Consider the following 26,647-nt stretch of genomic DNA (forward strand, 5'->3'; position numbering starts at 1 on the left):
GTCCTTCGCTTTTGACCAAAGGGAAACGGGATTAGTGGAGGGAGACGCCATATAGTAGCTGCGGTTTGCCTTAGCCCTATGGGGGTTAAAAACTTGAGAGCAGGCTGTAAAGAAGTCTCAAACCCGTTCTGCAATGTTCAGATCACAGTTTCTACAATCCTCACGCGCCAAGACGGAAGAGCCGGGTCCGCGACCAAAGGCGGAGTCCTGACGCCAAGAGCGCCGATCTTCAGAAAGACGTCCCGGGAGGGCGGGGGAGCGTGCGCCGCCGGAAGCAGAGGGAAGGCGGGGCCACGCCCCCAGCGCCGAGCCCTCGCTCCCTCCCCCGCCCCCTGCACGCGGCGCCGGCGGGGCTGAGGCGGAAGGGCACCGAAGGAGGTGACGTTATAAGTGAGCGCCGGCTTTTCGGCAGTGGCTCCAGAGGAAGCTCGGCGGCCGTGGCCGCTGTAAGCAGGTCGGACGTCTGCTGGCTGACGGGCTTTCCCTTAAAGCTGGCGAAGGCGGGGCCGCAGTCCGAGCTGCCGCAGTATCTGGACCCACGGCGGGGCAGGTGCCGGCAGCGAGGGACGTAGGTAAGCGGGGGAGCCCGGGTGTCAAATACGGCGAATGACTGACGGACCAGGCTGGCTGGCCATTCTCGCGCCAGTGCGCGCCAGCTCAGCACCCTGGCCTGGAGGCCTCGAGCGCTGCTCTTCCCCCACCGGCGAACCAGAGGCAGCGGATTTCTCCCCGGGCGCTGTTGTGCCTTTCTGGGGGCGGGGAAGGAGCTCGTCCCGAGGGACCAGTGTCCCCTTTTTCTCGCCAGTCCGAGCTGTACGACGCAGAAGCGGAGAGGGCTAGCGCCCCCGGCCGCTCCTCCTGAAGCCGGGGGAATCTTTGAGCGGAAGAGCTGCTGGTAGAGGTCCTCCAGCTCCTGCCGTCTTGGGTTTTATTTGTTCGGACAATTCTTCTTCCTTCCTGCCTTTGGTTCCATCCTCACACTCCTGGGACCCTGTTCTAGTGAACGGGTATGGCACAATTGAACATTTGGGCGGTGGGAAGCCTGTTTTTCCCTTCTGTTTATGCTAGGCAGTATCAACCCCCGTTCCAGTGTATGACCACTCTTGGGGGAGGAGGGGTGCGGAGAGGATGTCGGAGATAAGGGTTTTGGACTTGGAGTTCGAAAAGCTGGAGTTCGAAAAGCTGAATTGAAATCCTGGCCTGCCACTTGGTGGTGGCTTTAATCTTGTGTAGACATTTTTAACCCATGTAAAGTGGAACTTTCTTATACCTATATAAATTAGTCGGGAGAATTAAATGAAATGAAGAAAACAGAACGTTAATCATGAAATATTTTGGGAATCAGGTTAAAGTCGGTTTAAGAATACCCAGGACGCTTAAATGGTAGGTTCTTAATTATGTCTCTTACCCAGAATAACTACGCTTGGTATGGAGAAGGGTGCCAGAAGAGATACTAGGATCTTGTGGTTAAAACCTAACTGCAGTCTCTTCTTTGGGTCGGGCAGCATTAGAAAGAAATCAGTTCCTCCTAGTCACCCAGAGGTCTCATGCTTATTGATTACACATTATTGGTGTATGAGGGATGACCTAAATCAGTTTTGCTTCTTGCTCAGTATGTCTAGTGGGCCCTTTCTAGGAGAAAAGCTGGGAGGGGCTTCATTCACACCTTGGCCCACTTTAGAAGGAATTCTTTGCACGTTTCTGAGGACTCCTCCCTCTGCCTCTAAAGCATTTCATGTTAATTGAAAATGTTCAGAGAATAAATGTAGGGACTTGAATCCTTTGAGTGGCTGAACATTACAGTTCTAAGTTAATATGAGGAAATACCTTTCTCTATATTGGTGAGAGAAGACCATTCCCTGCTCTGAAGTTTAAATAGACCCTAAGAGAAGTGTTTGGGGAGGAGAGAAGGGAGGTGCAATCAGTGACTTGAGTGAGTAGCACCTGTTCTTAGAGTTGCTTGGTCAGACGAATTAAGGATACTTGCCTTCCCTCATTGGAGTGTGATGATGCTCAGTGAAGCATGATGAAGTGCAATCTTCAGTTCCTTTGACACAGAATTGTCAATTTGGAATTTTAAGTCATGGATACGGAAGGGACCTTGAGGGTCACCTAATCCAGTGGTTCCAAAACCTGCAAGGACATCAGAATCAGTTGGGGAATTAAAACAAAACCCCAGATGCCCAGACACTACCTTAATAGATCTGAAATGGGACCCGGGTGTTTGCGATTTTTAAAAAGCTTTTCAGGTGATATTCACTGTTTGAAAACGCAGATTTTAGTTTATAAACAGGCTCAGAGAGGTGAAGTGTCAATTAGTTTGTTGCCTATGCCTTTAAAATTTTTTTCTCTTTTTCTTCCTTTCCTTAAATAACCTTACTTGAATCAATAGTACTATTTCACGTTTTGTAGCTCTGAGAGCACAGAAGGGGAAAAAAGTCATTTGTCAGTAGCTCTGTGTAATTCTGTTTTCATAGTTCCCTATGCAGTTAGACTCCTTAATGCTCTTTGATGAAAGTATTAGATTTTACAGTAAAATATTTTACTAAATGTTGCTTAGGTTTTTTTGTTGTTGTTGGCAGAATTATATAAAGACCATATCACTTTATAAATCAGTATTTCTTAGTAGACTTTTATGCCAAGCCTTCATAAACCATGGAAGAATTCCAGTTAAAGAATATTTTTGCTTTTGTTCTGGCTTGTCATAAACCCACTGTACTGTCCACAGGTTTCTCTCTACCACCATCCTCCACAATCCTGGTATGCATGACGTCTTACTTTGTATCACTAGCCAGCTTCCTATGGAACTCAATTTGAGAACTGTTAGAGAAGCCCTATAATGTCTCTAATTACCTTATAAACACCTGATTTAACCAGAGGCTCTTGGTATTGCCTTAAGCTTGTCCTTGAATTTTTAGTCCCTTTTTCTTTTTTGGTTAATTGTACCATGCCACTGATCTAAAGAATTTGATAGATATCTAGAAAGGATCAACTGATAAGGAAGTAACAGTGCCTCATATGTATTTTTCTTGCCCATTATAGTGAAAATGTTGTGACTTTTTTTTGGGGGGGGGGGTGGTTAATATTTTCAGCATTCTTAAGGTAATAGATCATCAGGCAGAGTTGAACATTCTCTTTTGGGGAGATATATTCATTAGTAAATTATCCTTTGAATAAGAATCACTGAAACGATGAAAAGGCTGTGTTAGTAATAGAGCCAGAAATGGACCCTACATCACAAATCCTCTAAAGGAAGATGCTGAATTATTTTCTTTTTAAAAATAACCCTGTTTATAGCATGTTAACTTCCTACAACCAGATGACACAGAGCATTCTGAATTCACTGATTAACAAAGCCATGTTAACAGAGAGGTAATCTATAAATTCAGAATCTAGAGAGACATATGGTATGTGTTTAAGATGAAAAACCAAGTCACTGAGTCTCTAATTTTTTTTTTTTTTTTTTTTTTTGGCCAAGCCATGCGACATGTGGGATCATAGTTCCCTGACCAGGGATTGAACCCGAGCCCCCTGCATTGGAAGCGTGGAGTCTTAACCACTGGACCACCAGAGAAGTCCCTCTAAATTTTTAAATTTTGTGTCTGAAATACCTTAATTCTGAAGCCTAAAAATTGTTGAATTTCAGATTCTGACAGAATACACTTTTCAAGTAGAGGTATTGAGAAAGGATAAATGGGAACCCAGGGTTCACAATTTTAATGTAAACTGATATTACGGGTTTAACGTAGAAACAAAGGCGGGGGAGGGGTAGTGACAACTTGAAGACCCAGTGAGAAGTGGAGTTTAGAAGTCACTTGCTGGTCCTTGAGGCAGTCTTCTCTGTCTGTAAGGACTTGAGACCAAAATTGGATATTTAACTTAATCTACTTTATATGTGGTAGCTGAATGTACCTATCATCAGTAGGTACCATAAATGTACAAGTCTCCAGTTCTCAAATTTGGACCTTTTTATGGTTCATTCATGTCCTCTGATGCCAGTGGGCAATATTTTTTATTTTTGTTTTTAATCTTGTTTCCTACTACAAACCATTCATTCTGTCTCATTTTTTGGGGGGCGGATAACCTCTCCCCTGTTTATTCACTGCACAGCAGCTATTCTCATTACTGTCTTATTACCTACAGGAGAAAGAACTTTTTCATAGTGATGCTTGAGTTAATCTGTACAGTGGTTGCACTGCAAACTTTTACTCGAGTAAATATTGGACCCCTCAAGGATTGTTCAGACTTCAGGCTGTCCTAGGGTCAGTGAGTATCTAATAAGAGTTGAAAGCTCACTTCTGTTTCCCTTGTGTGTGTGTTTTATCTTTTTTTTTTAAATCCATATTTGCTATGCTCTTTATTTTATTATTATTATGACTTTTTGACCACACCCCATGGCTTATGGGATCTTAGTTCCCCCGACCAGGGATTGAACCTTGGCCCTCAGCAGTGAAAGCGTGGAGTCCCAAACACTGGACCACCAAGGAATTCCCTATTTTATCTTTGAAGGAATGTTGGTATTTGGTGAACACACAACAGTATGGCCGAGAATACAGGGGCAAAAATGTTAAGGGACCCCATGTGGAGGTTGCTTTTAATTTTAATTACATGTACTCTGAGTTCATGCTTGGGATATGTTGATTTTAGGGTGCTCTGGCTAGACTCTTATTGGAGAACCTTCAACAGTATTATCTTTTTTTTTTTTTTTTAATTTTTAAAATTTATTTATTTATTTTTATTTTTTTTGGCTGTGTTGGGTCTTCGTTTCTGTGCGAGGGCTTTCTCTAGTTGCGGCAAGCGGGGGCCACTCTTCATCGCGGTGCGCGGGCCTTTCACTGTCGCGGCCTCTCTTGTTGCGGAGCACAGGCTCCAGACGCGCAGGCTCAGTGGTTGTGGCTCACTGGCCTAGTTGCTCCGCGGCATGTGGGATCTTCCCAGACCAGGGCTCGAACCCGTGTCCCCTGCATTGGCAGGCAGATTCTCAACCACTGCGCCACCAGGGAAGCCCAACAGTATTATCTTTTTCTTTTTTCTTTGGCTAGGTAGATTTCCCAAAGAAGAATCTTCAGATCTTCTGCTTGGAGCTTATAAGCTGGGCTGTCAACAGTCTTGTAGCTAAACTGGGGGAAATGGTAGAGGTCTTAGCATTCAGTATGTAAACACTCATGTTCATTTACTCAACTATTTTCAGTATGATACCCTCATTCTCAACTGCACCAGATGTTTTCCAGTCCAGAAATCCTTTGTTTTTCCATTAGGGCTGCATTATCCAATGTGGTAGCCACTAGCCACATGTAGCAACTTAAATTTAAATAATTAAAATTAAATAAAATTAAATATTTCATTCCTCAGTTGCACTACACACATTTCAAGTGGTCAGTAACCACATGTTTCCAGAGACTTCCATATGGGACAGGGCAGATATAGAATATTTCTATCATTGCAGAACTATTGGCCAGTGCTGTTCTAGTCTAGAAAATAACACTCCAGGCTTCTGCAAAGATCAGGGAGGGGCAGTTGGCTGGTTTTTGTGGCGAGTAGGAGGGTATCTAAATGATTTGATCTATCCTCTTGTTTTTAGCACCATGTTCACACCCCACTTACAGAACCTCCTGCTGCCAATTCCTGACCTGTTTTGAGGCACTGTTGTATAAATTGGATTGCTTTCCTTCTTGCAAGCTTGACATTTAACTTTCTTTTTTTTTTTTTTTTAATTAATTAATTAATTTATTTTTGGCTGCATTGGGTCTTCGTTGCTGCATGCGGGCTTGCTCAGTAGTTGTGGCTTGCGGGCTTAGTTGCTCCGCGGCATGTGGGATCTTCCCGGACCAGGGCTTGAACCCGTGTCCCCTGCGTTGGCAGGCGGATTCTTAACCACTGCGCCACCAGGGAAGCCCTGATTTTTATATTATCAATTAATTTATTTGGGAGGCACAAAAGGGAAGATACATGTATATTTTCTTATTTTTTCTTTTATGAAAGGTGGCTATATATAATATAGTAAAGAATTAACTTTGCACAAAAAGAAAGCCTTTATCCTTGGCTTTTAGGAGGTAATCTCTAAACACTTGGAATGTTATGTCTGATTGGAGTGTCTATTTGCCTGGGGGCCTTGGGTCACTGATAATCTAACAATATGATTTAGGATGGGGATTGGCCATGCCAGAAAAACCAAGAGTGTGATTTAGGGTAATGACTTTGATATCAGTGGATCTCCAGAGGGGTTGAAGACTGAGCTCAGTCATGTGTTATGCCTATGAACCCCCATAAAAACTCTGGACATCAAGGCTTAGGTGAGCTTCACTGGCTGGCAATTCTTGTCACACTTTGTCACACATTGGTGCTGGGAAAGTAATGCTGTCTCTACTCCATGGGGAGAGGACAACTGGAAGCACCTCATTTGTTACTTCCCCTGGACTCTGCACTATGTAGTTCTTCACTTGGATGATTTTAATCCACATTCTTCAGCTGTAATAAGCCATAACTATTAACAGTTTTCAGTGAGTTCTGTGAGTCCTTCTGACAAAGTATCAGACCTGAGGGTGGTTTTGGAAACTCCCTGAACTTTCAGTTGTTGTCAGAAGTGAGGGTGATCTTGTGTGGACTGTTCTCCCTAACTGTACACTTGGCTAAACTATTGCAGTGGCATACCATTGATACTCATTTGAACTCTGCTGTTTTCATTTAAACCGGAAATTACTCCATGTTAGTTCATAGACCTTATCCTTATTCTGTTATAGCTTCATTCATTGTGTGGATGAACCATAGTTTATGCAACCACTGCCCTATGTATGGGCATTTAGTTTGTTTCCAGTATTTTGCAATTACAGTGTTGCAGTGAATAACCATGTACTATGTATTTTCATTATTATTGGAGATGTATCTTCAGGGTAAATTCCTAAAAGTGGAATTGTTGGATTAAAAGGTGAATACTTGTATGGTTTTGTTAGATATTACCAAATTCCCCTCCAAAATGACTTTATCAGTTTGTATTCCCACCAACCAGCAAAGTATGAAAGTTTTTTTTCTCCCACCAACAAAACGTGTTGCTATAACTTTTGCCAAATTTTTTTGAGGTAAAATTGACATATAATATTATATTAGTTTCAGGTGTACAACATAATGGTTTAACATTTGTATACATTGCAAAATAATTACAATAAGTCTAGTTAAATCCGTCACCATACATAGCTCCCCACCTCCCCAAATTTTTTTTCTTGTGATGAGGGCTTTACTTTCAGCGGCTTTCAAATATGCAATACAGTATTATTAACTATAGTCACCATGCTGTACAGTACATCGTCATGAATGACTTGTTTATGTTTATTTATGGAGGTTTGTACCTTTGACTCCTTTCACCCATTTTGCCTATGTCCCAAGCCCCCTTGACAATTTTTGAATGAATGAAGTTGAACATCTTTACTTATGTTTAAGGGCCATTTAAAAATCTTTATTTGTGAATTGTTTCTTTATGTCTTTTTCCCATTTTTCCATCAGCCTTTTCCTTTATCCCTCAATTTAAGATATTAAATATTAGTAATATTAGCCCTTTACTTTCTATTGAGTTTTTCATTTTTGCTATTTTAAGTGTCCTAAGCTCCTTTATTTTTTTAACTGTTCCTTTAAAAAAAAAAAATCCCATTCTTTTTTTCCCCAATGGATGTAATATTTTCTTCTTTGAGGATAGCGTTGGGGTTTTTTTTCTTCTCTCTTTTTTAAAAAAAATTGTGGTAAAATATACATAACATAAAATTTACCATTTAAATCATTTTTAGGTATACAGTTCAGTGGCATTAAATACATTCATATTGCTGTGCAACCATCACCACCATCCATCCTGAGACCCATTTTAATTTTCCTAAACTGAAGCTCTTCACATTAAACAATAACTTCCCTTCTCTCCCCTCCTCAGGTTTGTTTTTTTTTTATTTTATTTTTTTTTAATTTTACTTATTTATTTATGGCTGTGTTGGGTCTTCGTTTCTGTGCGAGGGCTTTCTCTAGTTGTGGCAAGCGGGGGCCACTCTTCATTGCGGTGCGTGGGCCCCTCACTATTGCAGCCTCTCTTTTGCGGAGCACAGGCTCCAGACGCGCAGGCTCAGCAATTGTGGCTCACGGGCCTAGTTGCTCCGCGGCATGTGGGATCTTCCCAGACCAGGGCTCGAACCTGTGTCCCCTGCATTGGCAGGCAGACTCTCAACCACTGCGCCACCAGGGAAGCCCCCTCCTCAGGTTTTTTAAGTTGACTTCTCTAAATACGCTTTTGCTTTTATCTGTTTGTTTGGTCTACTTTTTATCCCCGGAAGTGTGGTGATTCTTAGTTATGCTGTCATTTGACCACTAAGAAGTTGCTAGGAGGTTCTGAGCTTGTGGTGGGACTTGTCAGTTGTGGGGTGCACTGTGGGCCATGCTGGGCCATTCTGTGGGGGCATACCTGTACTTATGTATATTCTTGTGGATTAATCAGTTTCTCTGAAGAAGAATCTTCCAATCTCCTGCTTGGACGGGTAAGACAGACTGCCAGCGTTTTGGGAGATGAGTGGGAAAGTGTTGCGGGGTCTTATATTCAATATATAATTCCATCTTCAAACTGTTCCTGGATCCCCTTGTCTGCAGAACTTCCTTTCTGAAGGAGAAACTTCTAATCTTGGGTAGGGGAGGGACAGTCACCTGCTATGCAGAGTTGGGAATGGATTTGGGGGTTTCATTGCTTCTTAAACTTTGGGGTAATTGGGCCTGTGTAGTTGTGGCATCCCCAAATATCAGTATCTGTTGGTCTTTTTGAATGATCTATCCCTACCCCACCCGTTGCCCACCCCCACAACTGACCTCCTTGTGGGTATAAACTTTTCTGGGAGCGGAGTGGGGAAAGAGGTTGGGGAGGAATTCCTTATGTAAACTGATTTATCCTCCTGTTTGTACCCCTGCCCTCAGCTGTACATGATGTGCCTGACTGTTCTAGTTCATTCCCTTGAGAAAGTGAAACTTTGATCATCTGCCATGGTGGGAGAAGGGATCTTGGAGTCTAATTGCTTCTTATTCAGACTTTCAACCAGTCCTTCCTTTTTCAGCTCTCCTCCATTCCCTGACCTTCATAGGTATTGTTGCTCTTGGTTCCTGAGCCTTTCTGAGGTCCTGTAACTTGCTGCTTGGCTTCCCCTACTGCTGGCTTAGATTTCAGCTCTTTTGGCTGGCTGAGTCTGTTATCACTCGTTCATCTGCTTTCTTCTTTCAGCAGTTTTATTGCTCTTGTCTCCTTTTTTGTTGTCATTGTCCTTGAGAGGTTTTGCCTTTTTTAAAACTCCATTTCTGTCATCTTAATGGGATTTGGAAAGGAAGCAGAAGTAAACATGTGTTCAGTCGTCTTCTCCCCCCCGCCCCGCCCCCAGAGAAAACTGATGCACAGAAAGGTAATACAGCTTTTCCTAGTAAGTTATTAGCGTGCTGAAATTAGGATATTGATTTTTTGATTCTTCTGTTTCACCTGCAGTGGCTGGTGCCTTTCTTTCTAGGCTAAAGAGCCTTCAGTAATGTTAGATCTTATTAAATCTGAGGGGAAGTCATGTTTGTTTGTTTTTAATATTTATTTATTTGGCTGTGCTGGGTCTTAGTTGCAGCATGTGGGATCTAGTTCCCTTACCAGGGAACGAACCTGGTCCCCCTGCATTGGGAGTGCAGAGTCTTAACCACTGGACAACCAGGGAAGTCCCAAATCATGTTTGGTTTTGACTATCATTTTCATCTACCCTTTCCTGTAAGTGTGTTCCTAAAGTTCATACACACACACACACACACACACACACATGTTGGTTCTTTTTTCTTATACTTACTTGAGAGCCAGAACTATAACTGGTTGAGAGCACCTGATAGAGTCCTGTCTCCTCATAGTCACTCAGAAAGCCTTTGACTGACTGACAAAGAGGAGGCTGGTCGGTCTCCCTCTTGACGTACTGATACTGCGTGCATTTATTGACTGTCTGCCTGTGGATGACTGTACAGAGTAAAAGTCCCTGCCTTTACTTTCTGAAATTTGTTGTATGGGACTTCCCTGGCAGTCCAGTGGTTAAGACTTAGCCTTCCAATGCAGGGGGTGTGGGTTCTATCCCTGGTCAGGAAGATGAGATCCCACATGCCTTGTGGCCAAAAAACCAAAACATAAAACAGAAGCAGTATTGTAACAAATTCAATAAAGACTTTAAATATGGTCTACATAAAAAAAAAATCTTTAAAAGAAAATTTGTTGTATGGAACGAATTGTTTTGATGTGAACTCAGTCTTAAATGGTGTCTGGTCCCCTCTCCCTTCTCTATCCTTTATTTTACAAATGAGAACACAGAATTTGGGTGACTTGCTTAAAGTCACTTAGCTAATGAGAAACAAGGCCAACACTTAGAAATTCTCTCCTGACTCCCTGCCCTTTCTGCTTCATCAAAAACTGGCTGCATATTGGGAAATGATTCTTGAAACTTGTTTCTATCAGAGGCAGGTACAGCAAATGGGGTCATGTTGGAGCACTCATGTCTTCCCTTATCCCTCATTTTCATTGTGGGGAAAACCTTGATCAGGTAGGATTTCATTATGTCCGATAGTATAAATTGAACTTCATATGCTTTTTTCTATTTTCTAATGTATATTGTTGTGAGTATATCTTTATGACCTTATTTTTAGGGTAGAAATGTAAATTTTCTTTCTCTTCTTTACAGGTGCATTCAGATCTCATTATGCATCAGAAAAATGAAAAAACAGAGGAAAATTCTATGGAGGAAAGGAATCCACTTAGCCTTTTCTGAGAAATGGAATACTGGGTTTGGAGGCTTTAAGAAGTTCTACTTTCACCAACAGTTGTGCATTCTGAAAGCCAAGTTGGGAAGGCCAGTTACTTGGAGCAGGCATTTAAGGCATTTCCAGTGCAGAAAGAAGGCCCTTCAAATCCAGAAAACGTGGATCCAGGATGAACCCCTTTTTGCTAAGACAAAGTCGAATGTGGCTGTTCAGAATCTTAGTACTTTGTCCTCTAAAGTGAAAGGAAAGGACACTAAACACTTCGTTTCCTCCTCAAGGACCTTCCTGAAACTCCAAGCAGAGAAGTTGCTATCATCAGCAAAGAACTCTGATCATGAATACTCTGGAGAGAAAAGTCTCTTGAAGGCAGCCACTGACATACCAGCAAATAGTGTTTTAAGTCAGGCCAGTGGTCACAGACCTAGGACGGAGCCACAAGCTTCTGATCCTCCTATGAAGTTCAATGGGGAGAGCCAGAGTCCAGGTGAGAGTGGCACAATTGTGGTCACCTTGAGCAACCATAAGAGAAAGCGCTTTTGTTATGGCTGCTACCGAGGGCTGGAGCACCACAGGAATGGGGGACCCCTGATTCCAAGAAAGTTCCAACTTAATCAACATAGAAGAATAAAAGTATCTCCTCATATGATGTATGAAAAATTATCCATGATTAGATTTCGGTACAGGATTCTCAGATCCCAGCACTTCAGAACAAAAAGCAAAGTTTGCAAGCTAAAAAAAGCCCAGCGAAGCTGGGTGCAGGTCACTGGGGACCATCAAGAGACCCTTAGAGAGAACAGTGAGGGTGGCAGTTGCAGCTCATTCCCTTCCCCAGAACCTAAAGACCCTTCTTGTCGGCATCAACCATACCTTCCAGATATGGACAGCAGTGCTGTGGTGAAGGGAAAGAACTCTCATGTGCCTGATGGCCACACTAAAGGAAGCCCTCTCTTGGGCAAGGAGCTTAGTTTAGATGAAGCATTCCCTGACCAACAGAATGGCAGTGCCACATACATCTGGGACCAGTCACCCTGTTCCTCTCCTAAGTGGGAGTGTACAGAGCTGATTCATGACATCCCCTTACCAGAACATCATTCTAATAACATGTTTATCTCGGAAACCGAGAGAGAAGTTATGGCTCTGGGTCAGGAAAATCGGACAAGTACTGTCAATGATGACAGAGTAAAACTGTCAGTGTCTGGGGCAGATCAATCTGTGAGTAGTGTAGATGGGCCTGTGTCTGAAGAGACTGTTCAGAATGAGAGCTCATGCCAGATGGATGAGGATGGATCTTTCAAGCAGAACATTCTTAGTTCTAAGTTGCTGGACCACCCTTACTGTAAAAGTCCACTGGAGGCTCCTCTGACGTGCAGTGGACTCAAACTAGAAAATCAAGTGGGAGGTGGGAAGAACGGTCAAAAAGCCTCTCCAGTGGATGATGAACAGCTGTCAATCTGCCTTTCTGGTATGCACTCTTCCTTTATTCTCCCCCAATCCGACCCACACCTGCTGTCCATTATCCTTTCTAGGAGAGTCCTATTTGGTCCTTCCCCACGTGGATTTCCCTTTAAGCAATTAGACATTCTTTTATATTGCTGTATTATATAGATGTTCCATAGTTTAGTTAGTTTTTGATTGACGGACACTTGTGTTGCTTTTAGTTGTTTCCCTCTAAAAACAATGGTGCAGTGGAATTACTTCTTTATACTTTTATGGTTGTTTTTGTAAGTTAAATTCCTAGTAGTAGAAATGATGGTGGAAGGATACTCACACTTAAAATTTTAAGAGAATTGTTAAATTGCCCTCTAAAAAGTTAAACCCGTTTGCATTTGCTAAAGTTTGCTAGTCTCATAGATCACAGGAGAGTTCTTTAATTTGCCTTTTTAAATTTAAAGTTTGAACATCTTTTTCTATCTTTGCCATTTTTTGTTTGTATATAATTTTACTTTGCCTTTTTCTCTATTGGATTGTTTATATTTTACTTATTTAATATATGAGAAGCTCCTATGTACCATTGTTGGCTCTAAGAATATGGCAACAAACAGGATACACTGATTCCTACCCTCATGGTCCTTAGCATCATTATACTTTTTTTTTTTTTATGAGAATCACTATAAAGTTATAATGTAAACACATTTTTTTAAATGTAAAAAGGCATAAAATTTCCTTTATAGACAACTTCTCATTTATCTGCCATGTAATGTGAAATGTGCCTGTAATAAAATAAGTATGATTCCTATGAGAGAATAGAGCCAGATCAAATGCACCATTAAGAAAAACATGCATACGAGACTATGAATTCTACTGAGGACAAAGACCATTACTTTAAATCTTTTAAATTCTTGAGTTCCTGATAGGGTTCTCAGAACAGAGTTTCTTGGTTAATGAATAACAAATTGATTTATTGGTTAAATTAGCAACTATGGAGCTTCCTGACAACAATATAAAATTAGTGGATAATTCACCAGAAACTGGCTTCTAGATTTTCATTTTAGTTACTACTTTGAAACAACATAATTTAGTACCAAAAGTTTAAACACCCAGTATAATTGCTAGACTGTGAAATCAGCATTATTTATATCTCATCAGCTATACAAAACTCATCATTTTTTCTTTCGGAAACGGTAGTAGAAATCCCAAAGAATAAGGGAGAAACTACTAATTAAAGGTCATGTTTACTAATCTAGCACCATAATTCCATTCTCAGGACCTCCCAAGTGGCTGGAAGGAGGAAGGGAAGAAGTGAGGATGTTGGAAAAGTAAGGGTTGTTCTTAACTTGTGGCCCCATTTGTGCTGTAAGGCAAGGCAGGGTCTAGCAAAGAAGAAAATTGCTGAGGCTGGAGATGAAAACAAAAGCTTTTGGTTCAGATGGTAAAGGAGGCCCTCAAGAACAGTAGAATCAGTTTATCCAGGAGGCAGTGCTAGAGTCGGCCTCATGAACTAGGGGGTTTCTTCTTGGCGTCCACGTCCTTTTTAATTTCTTCAAGTATGTCATAGTTCTGAGCCAGATACATTCCCACCACATTGCCAAGAGTAAATCCAAGCAGGAACTGGAGCATAATGTCGGCAAGGAGGGCTCGAAGGGCAGCTGCAGCTCCTTGGGCTGTCCGAGCCTGCCTCCCCTGGCCGAGTTTTAAAGATGTTAAATTAAATTTTGGTAAAAACCCTCAGTACCCCAACTTTGTGTATGACATTTTTGCTTAACAGAAAATTTCAATTCTTACATAGTAAAATTTATTTGTCTTTACTTTATGGCTTCAAGTTTTTATGTAGTGCTTTAAAGTCTTGTCAAAATCTACCCCATGAAGTCATTTTGTATAAACACTTCTGGAAGACAATATGGCAGTATCAGTCTTTGACCCATTCCCCTTCTTGCAATTTAGCCAAGATATAAAAGAGTACAAGTATATTTGTACAGGGACATTACTTATAGTATTGTCTTGGTAGTAAAACACTGAGGACAACCAAAGCAAGTGTTTTTATGGACCTATAAGTTACGGCATATCCAGGCAGTATACCATGAAGCTATTAAAGAATAAATTTGATCTATATCTTGATACTGACCACTGTCTATATAAAGTGAAAAAAGCAAGTTGCAAAACAGGAGGCCGTTTTGTTAAAAGATACATGTGCACATAATGAGTACATGTATATGTGTGTGCACATGCATTTGTATAGGACATATCTGGACAGATATATCAAATTGTTATAAATGGCTTTTTCTGGGGAGTTAGGAGAGTTACTTCTTGGTGGTTTAAACAATTCTGAACACTTTGTTTTTTTCAACCATTAAGTATGTATAAAAAACTTTTCCCCACAAAATGACAAAGTACAGAGTCCTAGAAAATCTTTTAAAAAAAATTTCTATTGTTTATACTGTCCTAGAATGAAGACAAATTTTCCTACTATGAGGTTAGCAGAACCATGATTCATAAATCTGAAAAAGTTAGCATTTACCCACAGATACCAATTAACTTACAAATATATATGTAGCACTTCCAAAAAAAGTTGATAAATTGACTATGTCCTATAGTAAAACTGTAGCATAATGTGAAGACAGGAATTTTTTACAGAATTCACATTTCGTGATCTGTAATGTAGTTATTTTAATAGGCTAAAAGAGAAAAATCATGATATCTCAGCAAGTGCTGAAAGCCTGATAATAAAGCTTAGCTTCCTTTGTGTTTAAATCTCTTTGAAAACTAGGAATAAAGAAAACTTCCTTCACTTAGTAAAGAATATCTGTCGGAAACCCATAGTAGGTTTAAGAGGATGAAGTAAGCCCATGGAATCTCTTCTTCCTCCTACCAAACCCATAGAAATTATGAAAAATATATTTAAAACATATGTATCTCTATACTCAAAAACAAGGAGAGTTTTGGTAGATCAAAAACTGAGAAACTAACAAGGCATAAAGTAGAGCGAAGACGCAGAGGGAACCCCAGTGACAGAAGGAAGATTAGTGCAGGAAAATGGTGCAACACTGAGGGTGTACCATTTCTGGAGATGGTGGAGGTGGAGAGGAAAGGGGAGACCCATGGTAAAAGACTGAGTAGTTGGAAAATCTCCGCAAAAGCATCTCTCCCTGCTTGTGCCATATATCAGCAAGGAGGATATCTGCTATCAAGCTGAAATTTCTCCCCCCACCCCAATTTTATTGAGATATAATTGACATATAGCACTGAAATTCTAAGAATAGGAGATTGGTGTGGAGAGACAGGACATTCCCCTCTCCTCCTGCCCCATTACTTATAACGCCTGGCAAGAATGAAGAACAACCCTTTCCAGAAGAACAGTTTTGGGGGTTCTTAGCATCCCCACATTGAAAATAGTTCAAGGCAGAGCAAAAGCTACTGCCCATCACAGCCTTCCCTCCACCCGCAAGTTATTCAAGTAGAGATGAGCCTATCATCTATCACCAAACATCTGGGGAAAGCCAACACAATGGAAGAGACAAATTGAACTAAACTCGAGTAATCAAGATTAATAGAGCAGTCAGAATAGGAATCAGTATAGGACGATCAGCATGGTATATGCTCCCTTAATTGACTTTGTAGTGTTAGCCAATATTCTGTGGTGTCCTGAATGCTGGCTCTTCTCTAATATAACTGCACATTATGCTCATTTTGTATTTATATATTTATTAAGAGCCTATTGTACTTATCAAAATTTACTTTTGTGTTTCATATTTTTATCAAATATTGCATAAACTGATGCAGTATTTGTTCAGAAAGTTACTCCCTTCAAAACCAAGTTGAATGCTTTGCAACAACAGTAGTGTTAAGTTTGTACAAGACAACTTTAAAAAATTTCAGGGAGGGTAGGAAAGTCTAGGATTCTGTACTCAGATTAGCTGTTTTGGAAGGAAAAGAAATAGATTCCTGTATCACAATATGTTCCAGGTGGATTGAAAAGTTAACTAATTAGAAACAAATACAGATAAACAAAAACTTGTACACAAATATTCATAGCATCATTATTCATAATAGCCAAAAAGTGGAAAAAACCTAAATGTCCATCAACTGATGAATAGATGAATAAAATTTTGGTATATCTATACAATGGAATGTTATTCTGCCATAAAAAGGAATGAAGTACTGATATATTTCAGTTTGGGTGAACCTTGAAAACATGCTAAGTGAAAGAAGTCAGACACAAAAGGCTACATACCATATGATTCTACCGATTTGAAATGTTCAGAGTAGGCAAATACATAAAGATAAAAAGTAGATTAATGGTTGCCAGGGGGTGGGGAGGGGGGGAATAAGGAGTGATTGCTAATACATACAAAGTTTTTTTGTGGAGTGATGCAGATGTTCTGGAATTAGGTAATGGTAATGGTTGTACAACTCTGAATATATAAAAACCCACTGAATTGTAGACTTTTAAGAGGATGAATTTTGTGGTATGTGAATCATAGCTTAAGCTGTTAAAAAAAAAGAACATGAGACCATTTTTATAATCTCATATTGATAAGACACTTTAAAGCATGATAGGAAACTCAGAAGCAATAAAAATATACCAATTTGACTCCATAAACATTAAAATCTCATAAATATAGATAACCAAATTCATAAGTGAAAATCTGCAAGTTTTAGTGTCCTTTAACCCAGAATTTGAAAAGTTTTTTGGTTTTTAATTTTTGGCTTGCGGGATCGTAGTTTCCTGACCAGCGATCAAACTCTTGCCCTCGGCAGTGAAAGCGCGGAATCCTAACCACTGGACCACCAGGGAGTTCCCTCAGAAATTTGAATTTTAGCAAGTGTGTTCTAAGGAAACACTAGAACAAGGATATATTGAGGGTTTTAATTGTAACATTATTTAGAGAGCTAAAAATTAACAACTTAAATGGTCATCAGCAGGGAATTGGTTAAAATATGGCAGATCAATTTAATGGACCACTAGATTGTTTTGAATTGACTTAGGAAAAAAAAATTCATGTATTAAATATAAAAAAGCAGCTTCCAGAAGAGTGAGTATAGTTTGCTACTTACATGTTTAAGACATACATGTTCATTAGGGCATAAAAGTTCTAAAGGAATTATGGGGTGGCTGCCACTTTATTTTAAAATGTTTATGGTCATGTATTGATACTAGAATAAATACTTAAAGCTTGTTCCCATTTCAAGTTTATAAAAATATTCAGCCCTATTTTCTAGACTATTAATGTGTTATTTTTACATGTAGGTGTTTGGAAAAAACTAAAGATGGATTCCTACATTCTTTACACCAAAATGAATTTCAACTGTGAACAAAAGATTTACTTGGTAGTTCTACTACTATTTATTGATTAATTCATCTCTTTTCCCCATGATTATGAGATGCTGCCTGCCATTCAGGTTCCTATCTGGTTGGTTTCTCTGTTTCTGTGATAGCACTATTCTGCTTCAATCACTGTTATTTGGTTTTATAGTTTGATGGGAGTAGGCCTTCCTTCTCCTCTTCTCTCTTGCCCTTATTCACCTCTCCTCCTTAATCTTTTTCAAAAATTTCTAAGAATTTCTCACATTTTTGTCCCAAGATGAATTTGGATTTGTTTTTTCAATTAAACCAATGAACGAACAGTGGCTTTTGATTGGTATTGCATTACATTTAATAGACTAATTTAGGGAAAATTGCATTCATTTTAATATGGAGTTTTCCTGTCTAAAAACCAAATAATTACTCCATTTATTGACCTGTGTCCCTTACTAGAATTTGGTAGTGCTTTTCACTTGTTTAATAAGTTTAATAAACTTAAGCACATTCCTTAAGTTTATTCTTAGATATTTTGTGCCTTTCTTATTTTTGATGGGACCTTTCTGACATGTGTATTGTATCTTGTTGGGGAACCAAGTGGTTGCATTTCATATGTGCACAACACAATGAACCCCTTTCCACTTTCAGGGTGGGATGTGATCCAAGTGACCCATATCAGTTGTTGCAAGAAAAAGCTGTCTAACACAGTTGGTTTAACATGATGAGTAACTTAACTTCTAAAAAACACCTCAGTTTCTGTTTTTCACATTATTACCTTTTGTACTTACAGGATGGAATATAATTTGAACTCTAATTTTTCATTGTTTTGTTTTTTCCTAATATCTTATCCTTTGTTTCTTGGTCATACTAAAATTTTAGTACTTTTGGAATAAAAGAAATTGTATATTCCAAATGCATTTTCCTTTTTGATTCATTGGTTTGGTGAAAACAAGTGGGTAAATAGTGAATTTAACTCTCATTTTATTTTTTTATTTTTATTTTTTGGCTGAGCCCTGCAGCAAGTGGGATCTTAGTTCCCCAACCAGGGATCGAACCACTGCCCCCTGCAGTGGAAGCGCGGAATCCTAACCAGTGGACCACCAGGGAATTCCCTAACTCTAAGAAGTCTGTTTTTTGGGTTACTCTTGGCCCATGGGTATTAGAAGGGAAAGGTAAAATGAAGAACTAAGTTGTTTTGCAGAGAAGAGATAATAGATATTTCCTGCATTGGAGCTGGCATAGACGTTAACGGCTCAGTTTCTGTTGTCACATAACCTACGGTCAGAACCTGATTTCTGCCATATGCTAGTTAAGGGTCCTTGGGGAAGTTATTTAACCTCCTTAAGCCGCCTTTCTCCATTTTTAAAGTAGGGATACTGTCTAACACATAGGATAGTTATAAGGATGAAACGAGGTATGCTAGTGCTTGGCTTATGAGTGCTTTTTGTTTTTTTAATTATGTATTTAATTTTGGCTGCATTGGGTCTTCGTTGCCGTGCGTGGGCTTTCTCTAGTTGCGGAGAGCAGGGGCTGCTCTGTTGTAGTGCACAGTGTTCTCATTGCAGTGGCTTCTCTGGTTGTGGAGCACGGGCTCTAGGCACGCGGGCTTCAGTATGAGTGCATTTTAACTCTTGTTTACTTCTGGTCCTAGTGAGATAATGGTGTGCATCAGTGAGACATTGTCATTAGGGTTCTCCTTGAAGATCCAGGTAGGGCTTTTCTACTGCATTACCAATCCATGTTTATCATCTGAAAGTGAAAACAAAAATATGGATAAGAGGAAAAAAACATAACAACTTAAAATCCCCCAAACACTGCTGTCCAGAAATAACATTGTTAACATAACAAGGACACTTCTTGTTACAAGTTTGGAATTGGGTCCATATTCGCTTGGTAGAAGAGATTGCTTTCTTATTTGAAGAGTCTCAATTAAGGTTGCTGGGCCTAAAGTTTAATTTTTTGTTATTAGGGGCAATATTTTTGTATAAAATTTGTTCCTTAAATGCAGTTTCTCAAATGTTGGGAATCCTTATCTTCTGTTTGGGTCCATTCTCCCACGTAGACACAAGACTTGCTTAGACAACTGTAAGATATGGTATAGTAAACACTGTCGGCAAACAGGCCGAACGGATTCCTAGTTTAGAAGCCCCAAGTCATCGTCTCCTGCTCTGACTAAACTGGAACATGGGACTCCCTTTCTGTCTTCTGTATGCCTAAAGCGTAGACCAGGAGCAGACGTAAGCAAGCAACTCTTTCCTGCTTACTATACTCTTAAGCCTTTCAAATTGGGAGCCACTCTGGTGGGAGACTAACAGGAGGAAAATAGGTTTTTCACACATTTGTCTGCTCCTCCCGCATACAAAACACTCTATTTCCAGGACAGTTACTGTGTTGTAATCATTCCTGTCCATTTTATATAGATACTTAGCAGAGGCCATTCTTGACGTTAGAAAGGGGGCTGGGTAAAATAAGTGACTAACAGTCCTCGTTTTTTCCATCTTAACTCGGTGGACTTAACTGTCAGACCGATGGTTAGCCAGACTGTTGCTCTCCCCACTCAGCATCAGTGGATAGCCTAAGTCATATCTCCACTTCTGTGAGCCTCTAAGCCTTCCCTCAGCTTCTTTGTAGTTACTTAGAAATAATGGCCTGGTTTTATTTTCTAGAGTATTTTTAGGTATATTTGTTCAGTGGGTCCTCTTGGAAACCATTAAAATGCATATACCTATTACTTAAGTTGACGTAAAGACTAGCCTGTATCCTGGCCAAGAAGTCATTCTTTAATTCTGTTTCCTCTTTTAAAACATGCCTCACCAGCTGTTATCCAGTTAAGCTCACTTCATAGGGTTAAGCTCACTTCATAAGGTTAAGCTCACCTCATAGGGTTATGCAGTATCATGAGTGTTAAAATAACTGTCAAATTGTATGATATTAAAAATGCCTTAGTATATGTCCCTTGTTATGTGAAATTTCACACCTTTATCAAATAATAAATACAATGACAGTGATCTCAACAATTCTCTCTAATTGTGATTTTTTTAAAAAATTATTTATTTATTTATTTATTTATGGCTGTGTTGGGTCTTTGTTTCTGTGCGAGGGCTTCCTCTAGTTGCGGCAAGTGGGGGCCACTCTTCATTGCGGTGCGTGGCCCTCTCACTATCGCGGCCTATCACTATTGCGGCCTCTCTTGTTGCGGAGCACAGGCTCCAGACGCGCAGGCTCAGTAATTGTGGCTCACGGGCCTAATTGCTCCGCGGCATGTGGGATCTTCCCAGACCAGGGCTCGAACCCGTGTCCCCTGCATTGGCAGGCAGACTCTCAACCACTGCGCCACCAGGGAAGCCCTCTAATTGTGATTTTTAAAAAGGTAATTTCTTCAGTTACCAAATGTGATAGACACATTTAACTAGGTGATTAACCCTTTAGGTTTTACCTTTGGGAGATAGGATTCTTCTCCAAGGTTAAGATACTGAAAAATGTCAGTCTTTAGTTTCAGCTATCCATTTTCTAACAATGCATCAGTAGCTTAAAAATCCAATGTGAAATGATGCCTTAGAGCATTTCTCTCTAGATTGGAATGGTGAGGGCCTGATCCATTTAATTTTTTTTTTTTTTTTTTACAAAATATAACTTTTAAAAGATTTCTTTTTATAATGCATTTAGTAATGTAAGTTAAATGTACGTTAAGTGTTGTGTATAGGTTAAGTAATGGGACAATGACTTTGCTGAAAATGTCTTTTCCATCTTAATTTTTCTTTCTTCCTTTATTTAGGATTCCTAGATGAGGTTATGAAGAAGTATGGCAGTTTGGTCCCACTCAGTGAAAAAGATGTCCTTGGAAGATTAAAAGATGTCTTTAACGAAGACTTTTCTAATAGGTTTGTCAATGATGCTTAAGTTAAGCCATTGAAAAGAAAATTATTGGCTTATATGACTTTTCTCTTGATTTAAAAAAAAAAGATACTTAGCAATAAACTGAGCTGAACTTTTGTTTCGTGTTTTTTTTTTTTACTTTTTCTTTCAAAATATTTCTGTTTCAGAAAACCTTTTATCAATAGGGAGATAACAAACTATCGGGCCAGACATCAAAAATGCAACTTCCGCATCTTCTACAATAAGCACATGCTGGATATGGATGATCTGGCAACCCTGGATGGTCAGAATTGGCTGAATGACCAGGTTAGTGTATTGTATATTCTCAGCATGGAAGTTGCAGAGGATATTGGACAATAAAATGTAATTAATAACCTCTAGGTTGGCCTCACAATTATCTTTTGGAATCAAGGATTCTTTAGTCCTTACTGAAGTGACTCATTCACTAACCCAGTACAGTATTGGAAAGGTTTGATTACTGTTAGCAGTAGCAATATGTTATTCATTCTGAGTGGATGTTCTGAATTGCATAGGGTTATTAGTAAGCTGGTTTTATGTTGACTTTTTATAGGTCATTAATATGTACGGTGAGCTGATAATGGATGCAGTCCCAGACAAAGTAAGTGAAAACTTTCTCTTTAGGAGAAAGAGTCCTTGTGTATTAAAGGAAGAAGCTTTTTTTTTTAACTTTATGTAATTATTTGATATTTCTTAGATTTTTAAAAGGAGGTTTTTGTCTTGATATGTGCTAGGATTGCGCATAAGGTCTATAAAATCATTTCAGCATAAGAAAGTCATGATGCCAGTGTTTTCCTGCTTATTTATTTCAGAATGGGTGTGTTTTTTGATATCTTGAGGAGGCTTTTATTTTCTTTAGTGGGGAGATGCACAAAAAGGACTATTTGCTTTGAGTTTTTAAATTTAACTTAAAAAAATTTTAACTTAATGTATTACTCCCTTTAAAAATGTAGTAAAGTAGTATTCATCTTCACTTTTTCTTGGATTAATCTTTGGTACTCAGTTTAAATACAAACTAACCCCCCTTAAACTCTAAAATTCCCTCAAGAGCTTAGTTACTATTTTTTAAAATTTAATATATTAAATTTTCTTTCTGAGTACTCACATTGCCTGATGGGCAGCCTTTAATTTCAACAAGCAAAACCTTTCCAAGTACTTTATAAACTTTTATAAATCTAATAATTTAAACAGGTAAATATAATGAATCTCAGATTCCAACTCTTTATTAATATAGACAAAATGTCATAACTTTCCACTTAAAATCAAAAATCTGCTATACATTTTAAATTGGTATCATGAAGCTAATCTGTCAGATTCTCTATTTTTTCAAATTCTCTTAATCATCAGAAATCTAAACATACACCTGTATGTTTAGATTTAAACACCAGATGATTTTTAACATAAAAGTATTAATTTCAACAGTATAATTTCCCTTCATTACCACTACATTTAATTCTAAACCTTCATTGGATGAAAAGGACACCTAACCAAGGCCGTGGTTCTCAAAGTATAGTCTCCAAACCAGCAGCATCAGCATCACCTGGGAATTTACTAGGAATGCAGAGTTTTGGATCCAGCCCACACCTACTAAATCAGAAACTGGAGGTGGGGCCCAGCAGTCTGTGTTTTAACAAGCCCTGCAGATTCTGAAGGACTCAAAGTTTGAGGATTACTGTCTAGAGATAGCTACTACAAGCCTTTTTTATTGATATCTTAAACTGTGTGATTCTCAAAACAAATGTGCATCAGAATCCTCAGAAAGCAGATTGCTGAGCCCTACCCTCACAGTTTCTGCTTTAGTAGGACTGGAGTGGGGCCTGAGAATTTCCCTTTTAACAAGTTCCCAGGTGATGCTGATACTGCTGGTCTGATGACCACACCCTGAGAACCTCAGCACTAAGGGAACAGTTTTATCATCTCAAGTGAGTCAAAGTTACTGAGTGAACATTTTAAGACCATAGTATGTTTACTGTCTCAGGTGAGCTGATACTCATTTATAAGCCAGAATTTTGAAAAAGCCAAGGATGCAGGACATGATGCTACATACGACTAGGGTAATTTTTTCAGTGCTAGAAATGATCATGCTAAAGCCTTTTTATAGTTGTTATGACTATAGGAGTCTCCAAATCCACATCCTTCAGATGGGGTTAGTTTTGTACTCCACATCCCTTGAGTTCAAAGTAATTGTTACCTGATTCTTTCATAGCCTCTTTCAACTTTATCACCTGATTTGACGAGATTTATCAGGTTGCTTCTTTACTTGATTGGATTCAGGTAATTTATTTACTGCCCCATTCCAGTTCTGACTATAGACCAACTACATCTGTAAGGTCATCCTAATGAAAATTTGAAACAGTCTTCTTTGAACTGGTTAATGTATGTTTTGGTCATTATTTTTAAGAAGAAACTTTTCCTCATTTTATGGTCCATCTTACATTCAGGGATTTTAAAATTTCCATTTTCTTGTGAAGTTGAGTCTTGGCACAGCTTAATATAATCTGAGTGCTTGTATTTGATGTCTTTCTAGGTTCACTTCTTCAACAGCTTTTTTCATAGACAGCTGGTAACCAAAGGATATAATGGAGTAAAAAGATGGACTAAAAAGGTATTCTCTTTATTTCTTTTTTTTTTAATTTCTTTTTTATTCTAAATTTGAAATGCAGATGATAAGCCACTTTGAGTGGAAGGATAACTTTATTGCCAATTATGATGTTAATTAGAAACAGGCTTTTTAATGTAAGTTTTTTATTGTTTCTTTGAATCTTTATTTTTTTATCATCATCATTTGATTGTTTATTTTTTAATTTTATTTATTTTTATAGATCTTTATTGGAGTATAATTGCTTCACAATACTGTGTTAGTTTCTGTTGTACAACAAAGTGAATCAGCCATATGCATACGTATATCCCCATATCCCCTCCCTCTTGAGCCTCCCTCCTACCCTCCTTATCCCACCCCCTAGGTCATCGCAAAGGAGTCTTTTTGCTTGAAAGACAAGACACTAGTAAAATTCTTGAGTCTATCCAGTTGATTGGAATCTGCTATAACAGAAAGCACTGGATTGGAAGTTCATGGTTCTGACATTGCTATTAGCTTGCTGTACAACTTAGACAAGACACTTAATTTGGGCTTCAGATTGCTTATTTATAAAGCAAAATGATAAATGAGAGCAATCCCTAAGGTACTTTCCAACCTTAATTTCTCTCAGTATTCATTGACTATGTCAGAAACATTATTTTAAAAGCCTATTTATATTCTATTTTTGATATTTTGAAATTACCAACAAGTTCAAAATCCACAGTCATAGGTCTAGAGATACTGTAACTTTTCACTTTTTATATTGGATGGGTTAGAGAAATTAAGAGTAAGTCTTGTCTTACGTAGTTGTGGGTGGAAATAATTTTTTGCAAAGTACAAACACCTGATTGAACATTGCTATATAGGTAATATGTTCAAGGCATCATCAGTAGTGGCAAGATAAACTAAATGTGGTTGAAGAGTGCACATCTGGAGAAATAGATATAATGAACTCAGGATTCAGACCTGGGTTCAGATCCTTTTTTTTTTTTTTTTCCCACACACACACACACTGTATTTTATTTTTACAAGAGATAAATAGACTGACACCAAGCATTGTAAATGGATGACCACAACAAAAGCAACAATGATTGCAATTACCAAACACGAAACACACTCATACTATGTCATAATATTGACATTCAGTCCAGTAATCCTCCACTGTAACAGCTCCTTTACTTTGCAGTGAAAATTGATTTGTATATTTTTTGCCCCTGAGTCCTTTGGGATTTTTTTTTTTTATTATTCAAACAAAGTCACAAAAATTATAATCATCCTCATCAGTTCACTCAGTCCCATGTAATTAATTTGTTTTTTTTTATCTTGATCTTTTGTTAGCACTTTTATGAGTTCATCAGTTTTCCATTAGAGTTCTGAAAATGCTTATTCATTCAGTTCAGCAGTATAGTCAGTTACCAGAAACCTGTACTTGTCAGAGTCTTTTCCATGAATTCCTTGAAGATGAAACCCTTTTATAGGAACATATTTGCAAAAGCATCAGAGTACACCCAGAACTGTCTGTAAATGACAAAAGACTTAAAAATGACCACGGTTAAAGATTTTTTTATTTTTTTTATTTTTTTTTATTTTGACATCACAGAAAAATAAATGATGTTTAATCACGAATCACACAGTTGTGACAGACAAGCAATTGGCTAAACATGCTGTTTTGTGAATAACACTCATTATTGCTGTTTCTCTAATGACAGCAAATACAATAGTTATTAGTTAAAATAGCATATATATATTTTTTATAAAATAGCATATATTTTTAAAGGCATTAAAATTTTTATCTTTTTGTGATAGAAAGTTAGATATTCTTTTAAGTTTTATCTACACTTATGACTTCAGTTCAACCTGGTATTTATTTGCTTTGTCAAAACATTGTGCTCAAAACAAGGTACATTGATGATTTTCTGATCATCAGAACATTATATTCTATCTTTTTTTTTTTTCACACACACACACTGTATTTTATTTTTACAAGAGATAGACTGACACCAAGCATTGTACATGGATGACCACAACAAAAGCAACAATGATTGCAATTACCAAACATGAAACACACTCATACTATGTCATAATATTGACATTCAGTCCAGTAATCCTCCACTGTAACAGCTCCTTTACTTTGCAGTGAAAATTGATTTGTATATTCTTTGCCTCTGAGTCCTTGTGGGATTTTTCTTTTTTTAAATTCAAACAGAAAGTCACAAAAATTATACTCATCCTCATCAGTTCACTCAGTCCCATGTAATTAATTTTTTTTTTTATCTTGATCTTTTGTTAGCACTTTTATGAGCTTATCAGTTTTTCATTAGAGTTCTGAAAATGCTTATTCATTCAGTTCAGCAGTACAGTCAGGTACCAGAAACCTGTACTTGTCAGAGTCTTTTCCATGAATTTCCTGAAGATGAAACCCTTTTATAGGAACATATTTACGAAAGCATCAGAGTACACCCAGAACTGTCTGTAAATGACAAAAGACTTAAAAATGACTACGGTTAAAGATTTGATGAAAGTTCATAATAATGCAATTGACAAGGAAATTTTGTTATTTCTGAGATATACATTTTAAAGTAATAACTAGAATTATGACTTATAACATTATACCAGAACATGTAAGATTTTTTGGGTTCAGATCCTGGTTCAGCCAC

At 38.6% G+C, this 26,647-nt stretch overlaps 2 protein-coding genes across 5 annotated transcripts in view; one reads left to right on the forward strand and one right to left on the reverse strand.

Annotated features, from left to right (window-relative positions):
• Positions 1-421: 421 nt before the first annotated feature.
• SENP5 (SUMO specific peptidase 5) overlaps positions 422-26,647 on the forward strand; it is a 39,262-nt gene continuing 13,036 nt past the window's right edge. For 3 of the 4 annotated variants that reach the window (XM_061193230.1, XM_061193233.1, XM_061193234.1), the window contains exons 1-6: positions 422-572; positions 10,704-12,244; positions 21,294-21,399; positions 21,562-21,700; positions 21,966-22,013; positions 23,940-24,017. In XM_061193230.1, coding sequence (XP_061049213.1) covers positions 10,735-12,244; positions 21,294-21,399; positions 21,562-21,700; positions 21,966-22,013; positions 23,940-24,017 — 1,881 coding nt within the window. In that variant the 5' untranslated portion in view covers positions 422-572; positions 10,704-10,734. The remainder of the gene's footprint in view (positions 573-10,703; positions 12,245-21,293; positions 21,400-21,561; positions 21,701-21,965; positions 22,014-23,939; positions 24,018-26,647) is intronic. The other variant, XM_061193232.1, reaches the window with a different exon arrangement.
• LOC133093406 (short transmembrane mitochondrial protein 1-like) lies at positions 13,714-13,839 on the reverse strand. Its single transcript, XM_061193229.1, has one exon. It carries the CDS (start codon positions 13,837-13,839, stop codon positions 13,714-13,716), a length of 126 nt encoding a protein of 41 aa, XP_061049212.1.

The sequence above is a fragment of the Eubalaena glacialis genome, chromosome 6 (genome assembly GCF_028564815.1).
Source record: "Eubalaena glacialis isolate mEubGla1 chromosome 6, mEubGla1.1.hap2.+ XY, whole genome shotgun sequence".
Classification (NCBI taxonomy): Eukaryota; Metazoa; Chordata; class Mammalia; order Artiodactyla; family Balaenidae; genus Eubalaena; species Eubalaena glacialis.

Coding starts and splice junctions, on each gene's coding strand:
- LOC133093406 (XM_061193229.1), bottom strand. CDS start 13,839: ATGCTCCAGTTCCTGCTTGGATTTACTCTTGGCAATGTGGTGGGAATG.